Source organism: Lipotes vexillifer, unplaced genomic scaffold (genome assembly GCF_000442215.2).
Source record: "Lipotes vexillifer unplaced genomic scaffold, Lipotes_vexillifer_v1.1 scaffold242, whole genome shotgun sequence".
NCBI lineage: Eukaryota > Metazoa > Chordata > Mammalia > Artiodactyla > Lipotidae > Lipotes > Lipotes vexillifer.
In genome coordinates, this window is record NW_006771376.1 from 1,825,111 (window position 1) to 1,841,988 (window position 16,878).

General features: G+C 39.3%; 1 protein-coding gene and 1 non-coding gene across 2 annotated transcripts in view; one reads left to right on the top strand and one right to left on the bottom strand.

Annotated features, from left to right (window-relative positions):
* Positions 1-16,878, bottom strand: part of SIN3A (SIN3 transcription regulator family member A) — a 64,460-nt gene that overhangs the window by 33,269 nt on the left and 14,313 nt on the right. Inside the window, exons 2-7 of the mRNA XM_007446703.1 lie at positions 12,923-13,144; positions 7,631-7,807; positions 3,090-3,196; positions 2,151-2,433; positions 854-1,105; positions 126-278 (exon numbers count right to left, since the gene is read on the bottom strand). Of these exons, the coding sequence (XP_007446765.1) occupies positions 126-278; positions 854-1,105; positions 2,151-2,433; positions 3,090-3,196; positions 7,631-7,807; positions 12,923-13,111 (1,161 nt within the window). The 5' untranslated portion in view covers positions 13,112-13,144. The remainder of the gene's footprint in view (positions 1-125; positions 279-853; positions 1,106-2,150; positions 2,434-3,089; positions 3,197-7,630; positions 7,808-12,922; positions 13,145-16,878) is intronic.
* TRNAE-CUC (transfer RNA glutamic acid (anticodon CUC)) lies at positions 15,774-15,846 on the top strand. The gene has a single exon. It is a non-coding gene; the product is annotated as a tRNA-Glu (tRNA).

Consider the following 16,878-nt stretch of genomic DNA (forward strand, 5'->3'; position numbering starts at 1 on the left):
ACATGAAAGAGATGAATGCTCTTATTAAAGTAAGTAAGTTTCATTTAGAAAAAGTCTCCTGATTCCAGCTTCCTAACTTATCTAAGATAACCATTCTCAACAGTGTAGTTCTAAATAAAACTTACCACAGAGCTGTTGGCATCTGGTAGGAACTGTCCAAACTCTGACAACAGATCTTCCTGATTTTTAAAAAGACGAGCCACCTGGGCATACACCTCCTGCTCAGTCAATGCTGGAGTGTAGTTTCCTCCAGCTTCCTTGGCATTCCGCTGCTCTTTCTGATGGGAAATTGCAAATGGGAAGAGATCATATTAGAAGGCCACTGTTTTGAGTGACTCACTTTTGCACACTTTCTGAGATGTCTGGTAGGGGCTTTGTATGTTATCTATTTGGGCTGCATTTAAGAGGAAAGTCTATGTTCTCAGCACCTGTTTTGGCTTCAAACTTTGAAGTTGAGAAAGGAGTGGAAGATGGTGGCTGACAATTCCTTTTGAAAACCAGGGCAGTATATGTGAATGCTCAGGGGACCACTACCAACTGATAAAACACAAAATATTAGAGAAATTCCTCCTTCTATTGTAGGTTAACTATATTACCCAAATCATTCTTTAAACTTTCCAGATACATAAGCATTCATTTCACAGAGCAGTGACTTTAAAAATCCTGACCGGCTGCTACAAGGCAATTAAAGTCAGGTAAATCACACTGGCTTTATAAACACACATCACAGTTTCTAACTGGTTAATTTCCAGTAAGAATCAGTGGACACAATAATGGTTATTCAAGTCTTCTTGGACTAGCCGTCCCCGGAGGGCAACCTGGTTAAGACAGGTTGAAAGGGCAACTGTCTTACCTGATATGTGTGCAAAATCTCCAGGAACGCTTTGTAGATGTCTGGTTGGCCCTGGAACCTGTTCTTGATCTTATTGACATAGTTGATGGCATGGTTAAACTCCACAGGTTGATTGTTCTGCAAGGGCGGGGCTGTTCCCAACGAGATTGTCACTGGTGTATGAGGCTGGACAGGTGGAGAACGTGGGGACGCATATGGTGGGAGTGGGGGAGTCTGCTGACTGGCTGGAGTATGTGCTTGTAGTTGGGAAGGCTAAAAGGAAAAAGTCGTTATTCTCCTCAGGAACACAGATGGTTTAACATATGAAAGAAAGGTTAAAGTAAAGAGAAACAAGGTGTCTGATCAACATATATAATACTTTATTCACTCTGGCTAGGCCACTTTAGCCCAACTCAAATCACACTGGGTAGGGGTGGGAAGTGTAGAGGGTTCACACATTCTAATACAAAAATTCCAGTCTCCAGTTTTCTAAACACAACCTTAAAAGTGGGCTATGTCTCCAACTACAAGGAAGAATTTTCATATGCAATGTTTAAGCTCACTTGCTGAACAGGTGCAAATAGAATAGGAAAAAAACCCCTCATTCTACATAGATCTTTAATATCAAAAAAGAATTCAACTGCTGCAGTTAACTTCACATAAAAAAAAAGTCTTCTAAACCAGCTCTGCCCAATAGAAAACTCTGAGGTGATGGAAATGCTCCTTATTTGCACTATCCTGCACAATAGCCACTAGCCACATGAGGCTACTGAGCATTTGAAATGTAGCTGGTGCAAATGAAAAAACAAAATTTATTTTAATTAATTTAAATTTAAATATAGACATATGTGATTAGTGACTACTGTATCAATACATTTCTAGACTAAGAACACCCCATCATCATCGTCATCAACAAGATCTTCTGCTTAGCTTGATACAACCTAATCTGGTAAATGGAGTAACTTTTGTAAAATGATGACCGTGCGGAAAACAGTGTAATCTGATCATAAGATGACCATTTCTGCCTGTGCTATCCAAGTACTACTACACAAAGCTGCCATCTGTTGGAACGCTCATGGTTCAAAAAGCAGAAGTTGGGGACAAAAGAGTCCTTGTAGGTTGTTGTGTTGATTTAAACAGATACATAAATATGTGGTATGTAAATGTGAACCACTTTATAGGGATGCGACTACTGCATCTCCTCCGATGAAATTTTAACTTGTGTGATCTATCTAAGTCTTATACTAAGGGAAAATGTCAAAGGAGGGTGCTTTCTAGGGATGGATTTCACACAGTGCAGAGTTTTCCAAGTGCTCACCTTGCTGACTTTGGCAGGTGGGGGCTGAGGAGCTGGCTGGGCAGGAGCTGGGGCTGACTGGGCTGAAGGCTGGGAAGGATGTTGGGGTGGTGGTTGAGGCTGGGGCTGGATGCCATGGGTTGGAATCTGATGAACCTGGCCAGGAGTTGTCACATTCACCATGTCATTGGTTTGCACCTCAATCTTGTAGCCAGGAGGCAAGAAGGTATTGAAGCCCATGATCAAGTCAGGGTGGCCTTTGAACAGCTGGGACACACGACTAATCACTCCTGGAGTGTCGATGCTGATGGAAAAACAAATATTAACGTGGCAAGCTTAACAAGCACCCTAGCAAGAAAAAAATCACATTCCACTAGGTTCTCTACACAGGAAACTAAAAATCAACCTGAATATTACAAAATTAACAACACACAAAGAACTCTGAAATTCCAAAGTCATTTAGCTTCATAATCAAAGAGGCTTGGTCACAATTTAAACAGAATATACAATCACGCATGGTAACAGTCCTATCAAGCAGATACTCAGGCAGTAAGTCTAAAACTTCAATTCCCATGGAAGATACAACCTCTGATACACCAGTATAAATCATAATGTATCTATCTACATTGTTCAGACCAGTTACTCTTTTATAATACTGAACATGCCACAATATTAGTGTATCTTAAATCAATCCAAAAAGCAAGTAGCCTAATCATTACCAGTTTACTTCCCTGATTGAGGTGAAGTACTAAGGAAAATTTACCAGTATGCAGAAAACGAAGGTCTAGGGCCTGCAATTTTCATAAAGCAGTATATAAAAGCACGACCCATGAAAATAAAAGCATACACCCCCCCAAAAGAGCATCCTTTATCTTTCAGCAGATAAGAATAAGCTATATCCTCCTTCCAAAATCAACATAACAAGCACAAAGCTTGAGTACAACCATGTATATCTTTTACCTCTGAGATTTAAATTCCTTCATGATGTCAAGGAAATCATTGTAGACCTGAGGCTGACTACCAAATTGCAGCTTCACTTGGTCAAGATAGGATAGTGCATCCTCCACCTGAGGCAGGGATAAATCTCAAGGTTATAAAAAGAAAGTCAAGAATTATTTTTTAAAAAATGATTTATGCTTAAATAAAATCAGCATAGTAAATGAAATAGAAATATATAGTAAATATACATAAAACTATTAAAAATTAGTATGTTACCAGTAATAAAACTCAAGCTTAAAATAAAAATCAACTCATAAAATCTGAAGCCTTGTTTTGGATAATTGTGCATAGCATTATTAGTGAAGAACAGTCACATTAATACATCATTCACTTATTCGTTCATTTATTCATTTCACAAATATCTACTAAGCAGCAACAACATGCCAGGCCAGGCCCAATGTGAGGTACTAAGGAGTATGACAAATAAGCCACGGTCCCTGCTCTACAGAAATTCATTTCACATCCAGTTGAGAATCATAACACAGTGGGGCAAGTAGGCAATCACCGAATGCCCAGAGAGCACATGGGAAGGGCACCCCTCCACACACTAAAAAAAAAAAACCCTATGGGGACATAGGGAGGGCTTCCCCGAAAAGTGGTGTCTAAACCAAGTCCTAAGGATGAGTACTAGTTAGCAAAAGTGAAGACCCACGAAGAAAGTCAGAGGAAGCAGCATCCCAGACTGGACACCATCTGGTACATTTGGAAAACTGAAAACAGTTCAGTTTGGCTAGAGGATCTGTGGTGAAAAGGAGAAATGGTGGTACGAAGAGTGACAAGAGATAACACAGGAGAGGATGCAGGACCTAGACCCTGAAAGGTCTTGTAAATCTTGTTAAAAAGCAATTTAGGTTTTCCCTGGTGGCGCAGTGGTTAAGAATCCGCCTGCCAATGCAGAGGACATGGGTCTGAGCCCTGGTCTGGGAAGATCCCACATGCTGTGGAGCAACTAAGCCTGTGCGCCACAACTACTGAGCCTGTGCTCTAGAGCCAGCGAGCCACAGCTACTGAAGCCCACATGCCACAACTACTGAAGCCCATGCGCCTGGAGCCCATGCTCTACGACAAGAGAAGCCACCGCAATGAGAAGCCCACACAACGAAGAGCAGCCCCCGCTCGCCACAACTAGAAAAAGCCCACACGCAGCAAAGAAGACCCAACGCAGCCAAAAATAAATAAATAATTTTTTAAAAAGCAATTTAGATTTTTATCATCTGCACTTTAGTGTACTCAATTTGGTTACAGTGTTGAGAACGGGTTGGTGCAAGGCAGAATAGATTAAAAGGAGGTAAAACCAGTCATTGTGTAAGGCTAACTCGTGTGTGAACATGAATTGAACATAAATTATAGTACTGACCAAAGGAAAAGAGAGAAATGGACAGATTCAAAACCTTTTTAGGAGATAGAAGTAACAGGGTTTGGGGACTGACTGATTGGACATGGGAGATAAGGGAGAGGGAGCATTCACTAAATTATAAATTATTTGGGCATTCACAAAGCGGAACAAGTTTGAAAGGCTAGGAAGTTATGAATGTGATTTAGGACAGCTTAAGTTTTAGTTACTCAGGAGATATCCAAGGGAACTGCCTACTAGGTGTACCTTACATACTCTGGAATTATTTTTAATTATATAAAACATCAAGTTTAGGAAAGTTTCACAAGTAAACATCTGATTTGATAAGCACTACTCCTGTGATATATCGTGAAATAGAACATTTATGTTCAAATAAGCCATTAAACAGTATTCCAAGAGTTACCCAAACTTCCACTATGGCCATGGTTAATCAGAGCATTTCAGTGTTGCTAGAGAACAGAGTGTATACTTGGTCAATACCCACTCATTTGATGGTTGGTCTTTTGGTAGTTTAGAAATAACTTGACAATTTTTGTTGAAATTCAATGGACTATTTAATTCATATTCAGAATTTTCCATACTGAAATGGTTCATTAATGACCAAATTGATGGAACTTAAAACTCACTAAGTTTGCAGAAGAAACAAAGACTATGGAAGATATTTAAGAATAGCATTCACAGTCACAACAGAGGAGTTATCAAAAATAAACAAATACACAAAAAATTAAAAACAAAAAAAAGCACTCTATGGTATAACATAATTAATACACAGACGGAAAAAGTGCTGAAACCTGAAGGAAGGAAATTACATGTGATGTGTGTGTGTTTGGAAGAAAAAGGTACAGGTCATAATGAACCACTGTTTAAATATTAGTTATAAAATAACACTACACTTAAAAAAGCCAGCACGACACCTACATTATAAATAGAAACCTGCATGTAAGAATGGTGAGGAAATCCTCTAGTTACCTGAAGTGTAGTACAACTCTTTATAAAAGCACATATACGTTCTAGGAATCACAGCTTAGAAAAAAACAACTTGGAACTAGTCATTTGAAAGCTGCAAGTTTAAGGAGGCACTTGGGGAGGCTCAGATTCTGCTGATCAATTTTCCTGGCTCACTTCAACAGGCGTTTATCAGTAAGGTCCCTAACCTCCTAAAGTCCACAATCTTGTTGGGGAGACAAACACAAACAACTGTAAAGAGGACTTGCTAAATATGTGCCAAATATGTATGCTACTGGCATTCAACAAATAACTAAATCACACCAAACATGCCTCAAATTATTCAAATCTTCCTTGTCATCAATCTGCCAAAGACAAAGAAAGTATAGACAATGTTGATGCTTGAAATAACCTAAGTATTCTCACTGAACACTTCCTTATTATAGAATATAAATGATTTACTGAAGTTGATTCAAATGCTTATAAAGCATTTTAAGACTGATCCAAAAATGGCAAGCAATGTGAGAATACTGAATGAAATTACATGGAGGCACAAGAAAGCATTTTACCTCTCCTCATCAGAAAGGAAATTCAACAAGTTATTATGCCCAGGAATCACATTCAAGAGCTTGTAACTAAAAGAACAGAGCAAGAAGACCTAACTCTACCTGACTCACTCTATAACCCCAACTCTAAAGCCCTTTCATGCTTCCTTGACAGCTTCCGTAAAACATACAAAGCACACTCTATATACTTATACACAAGTGAGGAAAGAGAATAAAATAGGTCTTATACCTTTGATAGGACTGACTGGAAAAGGGATATAGAAATAAATATATATTTCTGTTAGTTTAACAGTAAGTTTATAAGCTCTTTTGCAACATTAAGGCATTAACTGCTGGATACAGTATTAATATGGAATTGTCACACCAAACCAACTTAAAAAAAAATATTTTCAGGACTTGGTGAAGTGCTAAGTCCATAGCAATAATACATTTTGGTACACAGCCATCACTCTACAAGCAGAGAGTAAAAATGTTTTAAGGGAAACATCAATATAACTTACAAATATTTTCCCAAAGACAGAGCCCAGAGTAAAGTTACAGGCCCAAATAATTTGTACTCTCTTTAAGAACTATGCTTATGTATAATCAATTCTTAATTACTTAAGTTAATATAGACAGAGTAAATTTTTACAAAATCCCTCTATATAGCTTAGCTTTGGTGTGCTTTTTATTTATGTAACATTTAATTTCCATAGGCCAATATTAAAGTTCCCGAGAACCCAAACCAATGAGGGCAGGAGTCAGGGAGAACTAGATCAAGTATCAAGGAAAAGAGCGGGCCGAAATATTTGCTACACAAATATATACTTCAAGGATATACTGTTCATTCCTACTTACAAGCTACTTGATATAATTAGCCTGGTATGACCAAACAAAGATCCAACATCTTATCTCTTTATAGTTCTTTAATTTTATATTTCTTGCACTAGATTCTAAATTTTATACAAATGTAAAACTAGAAGAAAATGAAATCTGGAAAACTTGTTACCACAATCACACGTTTTGAAAAGTAACACTCAACAGAGAGAGAAGGTTAGCTGGGCTTCACTTCTCCACAGATGCCTCATGAATTTCAAAGTGGTGAAAACCTACAGCATATACTCAGCAGATCAGATGAAAACACTGACACTTCATTCACAATAACAGCCTTTCCCAAACTTCATAAAGGTTCCCCCAAAGGAGCATGTGTTTTACTAAGGATGGACTTGATGATCCCAGCCAATTTAGCTAGTCATAAACAAGAATAAAAAGATTAAACCATAATACCAGGCCCATTAACTATACAGGACTGTAGCCAACTATGTGTATGTTAATAAAACCTTATTCCACGCTAAGAACTAAGAGTTCAGAAGGCGGCATCCAAAAAATGGACTTTATTTCATATGAAGATAGCCCCTCAGTCCTGGAACGTTTGAATACCATGCATTCATACATTCCAAAAACATTTCTTGAATGTATTTTCTGGATCAGGCACTGGTGCTAAGACAGGAAATCTAAGTAGGTTTCAAAACAAAAACAAAGTAAAACTTCTTGTGATTCAACCCCCCCAGTCTACTGTTAAAAGTTGTTACACCACTACCAATAGGCTGAAGCCAATGTTACTTGCTAAGAGAGAAATGGAAGGAGTTGAATACCACCTTGAGCCTCTGAAACTGCTGCTGTCCCTGCACTGGTGCAACTGGTGGAGCTGGATGAGCATGACTCTGGACCACCTGGCCTCCATGGGGCTGCACAGCTGTTGGGTGATGATGGCTGCTATGAACTGCTGCTATGGTGGGCCCATGACTGCCGGAGCTCTGTGGAACGGCTGAAACCTGGAATGGACAAAATACAGATAAGAAGCTTTAAGCTTTACGCATTCTTCCCCAGATGCCTCTAAAGAACATGCACACATATCTTTGCATACACAAAGATAATCAGAAACTCAAATTTCCCACAAAAGGGAACTGGTGAAATAAATTATAGCCCACCCAGATTACAACAGAATTCTGCAGCTATTAAAAATTATATAGCTCAGCACATCTCGAACTATCTGTGGTAAAGGACAAGTTTTTCTTTTTTCTTAAATTCCAATCCATCACGGACCACTACTTTTATAAAATACAATAAAAATGAATTACTAGAAAAGTGAGATAAAAAATACATAAGCCCATAATTTTCATTACTAGGTTTTACAAATATAAAATTACAATGTCCAATTGCTATAAAAGTTTCTAAACATGCTTCATTTCTGTACTTATCTCATTACAGACTAGTATGAAAGTATTCACATCAGCCATCTGTGGACCACAGTTTGAATAGCACTGATATAGATGCATATATATCATTTAACATTTAAAAATGTTCACAATCCACAAGTTGAAGGTACTCATGTGTTGCATATGGATTTAAACTTTTAATTTTTTAAAAAGCACATTACAAAGCAGTATATATAATACATACACTAAGGATAAATTAGGAGTTTGGAATTAATATGTACACATACTATATATAAAACAGATAACCAACAAGGACCTACAGTATGGCACAGGGAACTATACTCAGTATCTTTTAATAACCTGTAATGGAAAAGAATTTTAAAAAGAATGTATGTATGTATATATATATATATATATATATATATATATATATATTCTTTTTCTGTAGCACTTTGCTGTACACCTGAAACTAACACAACACTGTAAATCAACTATACTAGAATAAAAAAATTCTTAGTCAACACTCAGAAAAAAAATACAATTAAGATTTTAAATCCTAGACAACAAATATATAGTAAAATGTTAGCATTTTATCTTGTGGTAGTAGGATTAGAGAAGATTTTTATTTTGTTTTATTTATGCTGCTTATCCTTACCTGCTACTTTTTTTTTTTTTTTTTTTTTTTTTTTTTTTTTTTTTTTTTTTTTTTTTTTTTTTTTTTTGCCACACTGCACGGCTTGCTGGATCTTAGTACCCCTACTGGGGATTGAACCCGAGCCCTGGCAGTGAAAGCACTCAGTCCTAACCACTGGACCACCAGGGAACTCCCTTATTTGCTACTTCTAAAATTAAAATTTTAAAATTTCTTCCAAATTGTTGGTGGTTTGGCCTCAAACATATTTCTTTTCTATTCTCTCTTGTCCTCTTATAAGTTTAAGAGTAAAATAAAAGCACAAGCCCCTTTCCTTCTATTTCTGTTGCAAGAAATGCTATATAAAATTTCCAAAGCTTTTAAAATTTTCCTATTTCAGAACTGTTAATCACTGCAGAAGACAACTAAGGACAATATACCTGAGTTGCCACATCTCCAAAATAAGGAGACCAAATAACATGACACCTTAAAACAATGTAAGCTGCAGGGCTTCCCTGGTGACGCAGTGGTTGAGAGTCCGCCTGCCGATGCAGGGGACACGGGTTTGTGCCCTGGTCCGGGAGGATCCCACGTGCCGCGGAGCGGCTGGGCCCGTGAGCCATGGCCGCTGAGCCTGCGTGTCCGGAGCCTGTGCCCCGCAACAGGAGAGGCCACAATAGTGAGAGGCCCGCGTACCACAAAAAACAAAAAAAACAAAAAAAAACAATGTAAGCTGTGTACTACAACTTAAGAGAGAATGTTTTTTTCCCAAGTCCCCACAGATTTATAAAGATTACCCTGGGCAGAGTGGAGGGTGGGAAATAGAGCAACTATTTACAAATCCACAGAAACAATAAACATTAGGAATAAAAAGAAACTATTTAGACAATTCTAAAAGCTCTAATATATCTCTCGCAAGAAGAGTTATTATTCTGAGCTTCTATATTCCAACATGCATGTGCTGGACAGGTTTTTACAGGACTTAATTGGAGTTTATAAATATTTGAGATGGCTGGTTTTATAAGAGCACATTATAGTTTCCAGTATAGGAATAAATGTAACTATCCCCAGTGTAGGAAAAAGTCCTGAACTAGTTCAGATAAAAGTAATCACCCAGGGACTTCCCTGCTGGTCCACTGGTAAAGAATCCACCTTACAATGCAGGGGACGCAGGTTTGATCCCTGGTCAGGAAACTAAGATCCCACATGCCTCGGGGCAACTAAGTCCGTGTGCCACAACTACTGAGCTCGTGCGCCTCACCTAGAGAGAGAAAACCCACATGCTGCAACGAAGAGCCCATGTACCACAACGAAAGATCCAGTATACCACACGCAGCCAAAAAAATAAATAAATAAAAAATAAATAAATCTTAAAAAAAAAAGTAATCACCCAAGGAAAACACGCAACTTTTCTTTCCTCTAAGTCCTAACCTAACGATATGATCTGTAGCAGTCCTCCGACTGCACCCAGTCCCATATGAAGGCACTATACTGCTTCAAAGGGGACTCCAAAGGAAGAGTGACACCTAAGGAATTACCATTTCCTACTTCACCTGGGTTTCCCTCTTCCTTGATTGTTTTCTTATAATAAATTCCTAAAAATGGAATTTCTAGGTAAAAAAATAACTAAAGAATCTGACACAAACTGTCAAATTGCTCTCAAGGAAGATTATGCCAATTTATGTTCCCAGTACCAGCCAAACCTTTTTATTTTTATTTTTTTAATTTTTACTTTATTTTTTCTGGCCACACCACATGGCTTGCAGGATCTCACTTCCCTGACCAGGGACTGAACCCAGGCCACAACAGTGAAAGCCCAGAATCCTAACCAGTAGGCCACCAGGGAACTCCCGTGCCAGCCAAACCTTTTTAAAAGTCACTAATAACTTAGGTAGAAGAAGGCCTCTCCAGACTAGTTAAAGAAATTATGGTTCAGTATTATAAATGCAATAATTTTTTAAAAACTTACTTGGATCTATACATATATTCAAGTGGAAAGTTGTCCACTATATATTAAGTGAAAAGAACAAACAGTAGAACAGTATACACTGTATGGTCCAAATTATGTGAAGAGAGAAGTGTATCTAAATAATTAGGCAGGTAAATAAACATATGCTTGTATATGCATACAAAATTTTGGATACCCGAGAAATGCACCAGTGGGATAAAGTCTGAGGGGTCAGAAGTCACATTATATCATTTTTCTTTAAACGGTGCTATTTATTTTCATATAATTAAAAAGGGCAAAACACAAATTTCTTCCATTTTTACAGAACAGAGTGAACAGACAAGAGATGAATGATCAGTTGTTGATCAGGATATGCAATGATAGGAATATAGAGTGCTATGTAAATATAAATAAATTGGTACAGCTTTGGGACTTCCTGGTGGTGCAGTGGTTGAGAATCTGCCTGCCAATGCAGTGGGACACGGGTTCAATCCCTGGTCCAGGAAGATCCCACATGCCGCAGAGCAACTAAGCCCGTGCACCACAACTACTGAGCCTGCGCTCTAGAGCCCGAGAGCCACAGCTACTGAGCCCACGTGCCACAACTACTGAAGCCCGCATGCTCTAGCGCCCGCATGCCTCAACTACTGAGCCCACGTGCCACAACTACTGAAGCCTGTGCACCTAGAGCCCATGCTCTGCAACAAGAGAAGCCACCACAATGAGAAGCCTGCGCACCACCACAAAGAGTAGCTCCTGATCGCCACAACTAGAGAAAGCCCGTGTGCAGCAACAAAGACCCAATGCAGCCAAAAAAAAACCCAACAACAAACTGGTACAGCTTTGAAAAACAATTTGACATTACCTGCTAAGGGTGAAGATGTGCACACCCTATGACCCAGTAATCCGTCTCCTAGGCACTCAAGAAACTTCCTACTGTGCCCTCAGACCCGCTGAGAGGTCTGCAAAATCAAAGAGCTTGCACCAGGATGTAAATCAACTATTTCACACAGTTGTGTTTCACAACTAAGCACACTGTTTAATTCCACTGCCTTTTAAAATTCCTATAGCAAAACCCTCTTGATAAAAAACGTAGTGCATTGACTTACATTCTGTTGCAAGGTTGTCTTGTCACTGTGAATTGCCACTGTGAGTACCACTGCACTAGGAGAACCTAAGAACGTTCACCACAGTTCCTGTCTAACAGGAAAAGTCTGGAAACAGCCTGATAGTCCATCAACAGAAGAATGGATAAATTAATTGGATATATTAATATAATTCATAACTAAGTGAGAATGACTCAATTGGTCACATACTAAATATTGATAAGTCTTAGGAACCACACTGAGTGAAAAAAAAAGGTGAGTCAAAGAAGAAAATATACGTTTTCATTTATATACAAGTTCAAAAATACCCAAACTAAACAACTTTATTGTCTACAGGTATAAACAAAATGATTTTATATAGCACAGAGAGTTCTACTCAATACTCTGTAATGGCCTAGATGGGAAAAGAATCTAAAAAAGAGTGGATATACGTATATGTATAACTGATTCACTTTGCTGTACACCTGAAACTAACACAACATTATAAATCAACTATACTCCAATCAATCAAAAATAAATAAATGATTTTAAAAAATGAAATAAAGTCAAGGGAATAATAAACCCAGAGTTCAGATTAGTGGCTACCTCTAAAGGGAGGGAAAAGGAAAAGGGATCAGGGAGAGACAGTGAACTTCAAAGGTCATGACAACATTTTTTTTTTAAAAATGTGCATGGTAAATACACAAGTGTACATTGTTTACATTATTTTTTATACCTTACATATATCTCATAAATATTTTTTTTTTGCGGTACACGGGCCTCTCACTGTTGTGGCCTCTCCCGTTGCGGAGCACAGGTTCTGGACGCGCAGGCTCAGCGGCCATGGCTCACGGGCCCAGCCGCTCCGCGGCATGTGGGATCTTCCTGGACTGGGGCACAAACCCGTGTCCCCTGCATTGGCAGGCGGACTCTCAACCACTGCGCCACCAGGGAAGCCCCCATAAATAAGTTTTTTAATATCTGAATGTTTAATAAAAATTTTTTAATTGGGTAAAATCACCAGTGTTCCTCTTTCACCCCTAGTCCCTTGATGGGCTCCAGTTTACCTGGTAACTGGGTGTCACAGAGTACTGAATTCCTGTGGCTGACTGCATGGTCTCAGACACCGCTTCATATACGGGAGGGGCAGGGGCAAGCACCCGGTGCTGGTGAGGAAAAGCCTCTGTGCTACCAGGGATCCGACGCTGCTGGGCCGCATACACCGGTGACTCCTGGTCATCCAAACGTCGCTTCATTCTGCACTCATGCTCAGGGATGCACTACAAAACCTGCAGAAATGAAAAGCAATGACATGCAAACCAATTCGCACTCCAATACAATGTGTACAACCAGTCACCCAAACTGGTATAAGCTCAACTCCCAGAATCAATGATTATCTACTTCATCCTAGAGATAATCACTGGGTAGTTTTGTGCATGCTGGTGCACACACTCCCAACAGTGGACAGATTATCATAACTGAAAGACAAAATTTAAATAATAACATAGTTTGGATTACTCTGGTACTACAGAGTTGAAAAATAACCTCCAATTTAAAAACACAAAGATACACCTTTCTTCATTCTCTAGTTTTGTCAAGTGTCACCATCCCTAACATTAATTATATTATTCACATGCTATAAAAACATTCAAGTGTTTCTTCCTAACTCCTCTCAAAAGCTAGTATTATAATTCCCGTCTACTTTTTAAAATATGAATTGTTTCAACAATTAAATGGTATCATGGTAAGAACACTAGGCCAGGAGTAAGCAGACAATGGTTCTAGCCTTGGCAATTTAAGAAACTATGTACACCTCAACAAGTTCCTCCTTCCGTGTGAGTTTGTTTCTCTGAAAATAAAATAGGGTTGAGATACACCATTGCTAAGGTTTCTCCTGACTCTAACATTCTTTAATCCTAAAGTGATTCCAGAATCCCTTAGCTTAATAATCCCCCTGTAGGGGAACACTTCCTTTCCTGCAGCACACAAAAAGTCTAGTAAACACTATGGCCAGGAATCCAGATGGGTCTTCTCAGAGCTTTTCCAACATCGGTTAATGCATTAATATAAGCATATCAATAAGAAAGAATGCTCCAGACATCCAAAGACAAAATAGGGCCAATGCCTATCAATTTTTGGTCACAAAAAATTCTTTAAAAAGACACCACTGCTGTGGTAAGATTAAAAATACAGTAACAGATCTCCAAGCCACTCCCTCTCCACCTAAAGTAAGGCTCTTTTTAAGACTGGGGGTGGGGGGCTTTTACCTACTTTCTACATCCACCCATACCTTTTTTCTTCATTCCCTGGGACCGTGCATGCTCTGAGGGGAAGCAGTCCTCACAAGGACTCCTCAAGGCTGCTTCACCCCTTCTCCATCCTCACCATCATCCTCGCCATCATCCTCAACCTGCCTGCCACTCGAATGCTCAGCCTTGAAATAGTGTCTTGGGTTTTTCTCACACCTTACAAACCTAAGTTAGACTCTGACACAGGAGCACAACTGTTTCATTTGCAAGCCAGCTATTTTCAATATTATCTTTCTGTAAATCGCAATCTATAAATATCCTTTCTGTTGACTATAACTTATTTATTTATTTATTTATTTATTTAGCCACGCTGTGCAGCATGTGGGATCTTAGTTCCCCTACAAGGGATCGAACCCACACCCCCTGCGTTGGAAGCACGAAGTCTTAACCACTGGGCCACCAGGGAAGTCCCTATTGACTATAACTTTAGATCAAAGGACTAAGTCTCCCAAATTTCTATGAACATTCAATCTCAACCTACTTGGGGATAAGTCTAATAAATGGACAAGACTGAAAAGTCTTAAAGACTTTTTGGCTGCTACTTCTATGTATACCCATGACCTAGATCACAGTTTGTTTTTGGGTTCCACTGGCTTGAAACTTAGATGCTTTAACACATCTGAGATTAATCTCTGGAACCAAAAGCCAGTCAATACCTCATAAATGGAAAACCAAATTTAGATCAGAAGAGCACAGCATAGGACTATGGAAAAAAACTAAAGTACCTGTCAAGACCTGGATTCTAGTCCAAACTCTGACTCGAAGCTGTATAACTTTGGTCCTGCTTCCTTATTTGCAAAAGGAGGTAATTAGACTACTCTAGTGATTGCCAAATTCTGGTCTGTGGACAAGTCTATAGGAAAATGAAAAAGAGGGGGGCGAGAGGGGCTTGCAGTGAGTTTTTCATAGGTTAAGTATTAAAGTACTATGCTTTACTCTGAGATCATGTCCTATCTTTTAGCTACTAAAATATCATTTCTTTTATAAAGTGATTGTGATTCTATAAAGTATTTAACTTCATTTGCCTCTACAGAGTTTGCCTTCCAGACCATCTCTATGACACTATAGAGACCGCCCAGGGTCTGCACTTTCTCTGAACTGTACTTTACTTCTTTAACAATAACCACTCTTAATTCTATTCCGGAAGTGGTTCTCAAATCAATTGCTTCTTCTCTAGCCATACAGACACGCCCTCATTTCAAGACCTTATCATCCCTTACCTCAGTTGTTACCAACACCCCCCAGCCTCTCTCCCATCTAGTCTACCCTCTACACTGCTTTCAAAATGGTCAGCCCCAGGACTTCCCTGGTAGTCCAGGGGGTAGGACTCCGCACTCCCAATGCAAGGGGCCTGGGTTTGATCCCTGGTTGGGGAACTAGATCCTGCATGCGTGCCGCAACTAAGAGTCTGTATGCTGCAACTAAGGATCCTGCATGCCGCAGTGAAGATCCCGCAAGCTGCAACTAAGACCCAGCGCAGCCAAAATAAATAAATAATAAATAAATATTAAAAAAAAAAAAAGTGGGTCTCAAATGCAAATCCAATCCAGCTGTAAATCCATCATCTTAAGTGATGGCTTCCCATCACTTAAGAAAACAATGTAGGAATTCCCTGGTGGCCCAGTGGTTAGGGTTCGGCACTCTCACTGCTGAGGGTCTGGGTTCAATCCCTGGTCAGGGAACTAAGATCTCACAAGCTGCGCAGCACAGCCAAAAAAACCCAAAACCCAAAAACAAACAAACAAAAAACCCCCCAAAACAAAACAACAATAACAACCTAAATTCCTTAACTTGGCCTTCAAAATTCTTCCTTACTCACTGGGAGGACAATTTAACTTACCAATTACATCCTTTCAGTCCCCACCCTATCATCCAGGCCTGTCAAGTGTCTTCCCACTCCCCTAAACAAGCCTCAAGTCTATAAGCTTCAAGGTAGAGTCCTTTTCAACTGTCTTCATTTCCCACATTCCAGACACTCATCACAGATGCTCAAATACTGTACATGCAGAAGGGAAAGATAACATAGTTAACATAATAAGAGCATATATTGAATGCCAAGCACCATTCTATACAATTTACCAATAATAATTTAATCCCTACAACAACCCTATAAACAAGGTACTACTATTCTCTATGTCGTAAATGAGAAAACTGAAACACAAAGATTAAAATTGCCCAAGGTTGCACAGCTAAAAGGCAAAGCTGGGATATGAATCCACAAAATCTGTCTCCAGAGCCTGGATTCTTTTTTTTTTTTTAATTGAATACAGAAGTATATCCTTTTTTAAAAATTTATTTATTTATTTATTTTGGCTGCACTGGCTCTTCACTGTGGTGTTTGGGCTCTCTAGTTTTGGAGTGTGGGCTTCCCTAGTTGCAGCATGAGGGCCCTAGAGCATAAAGGCTCAGTAGCTGCAGCGCATGTGGGCTTAGTTGCGGTATGTGGGATCTTAGTTCCCCGATCAGGGATCGAACCCAGGCCCCCTGCATTGGGTGCGTGGAGTCTTAACCACTGGACCACCAGGTAAGTCCCCAGAGCCTGGATTCTTAACTGCCTCACTATCCTGCCTCAAACAGAAGAGGAGAAAACAAGGAGAAAAGAGTTCCTTTATTTATTTAACACACACGTGCATTGAGCAACTTCAGCTTTAATGTCTCACACACTTAGCTCATTCATCCTTTCTTCAGCCTCAACCCAACGGCAGGGAAGCTTT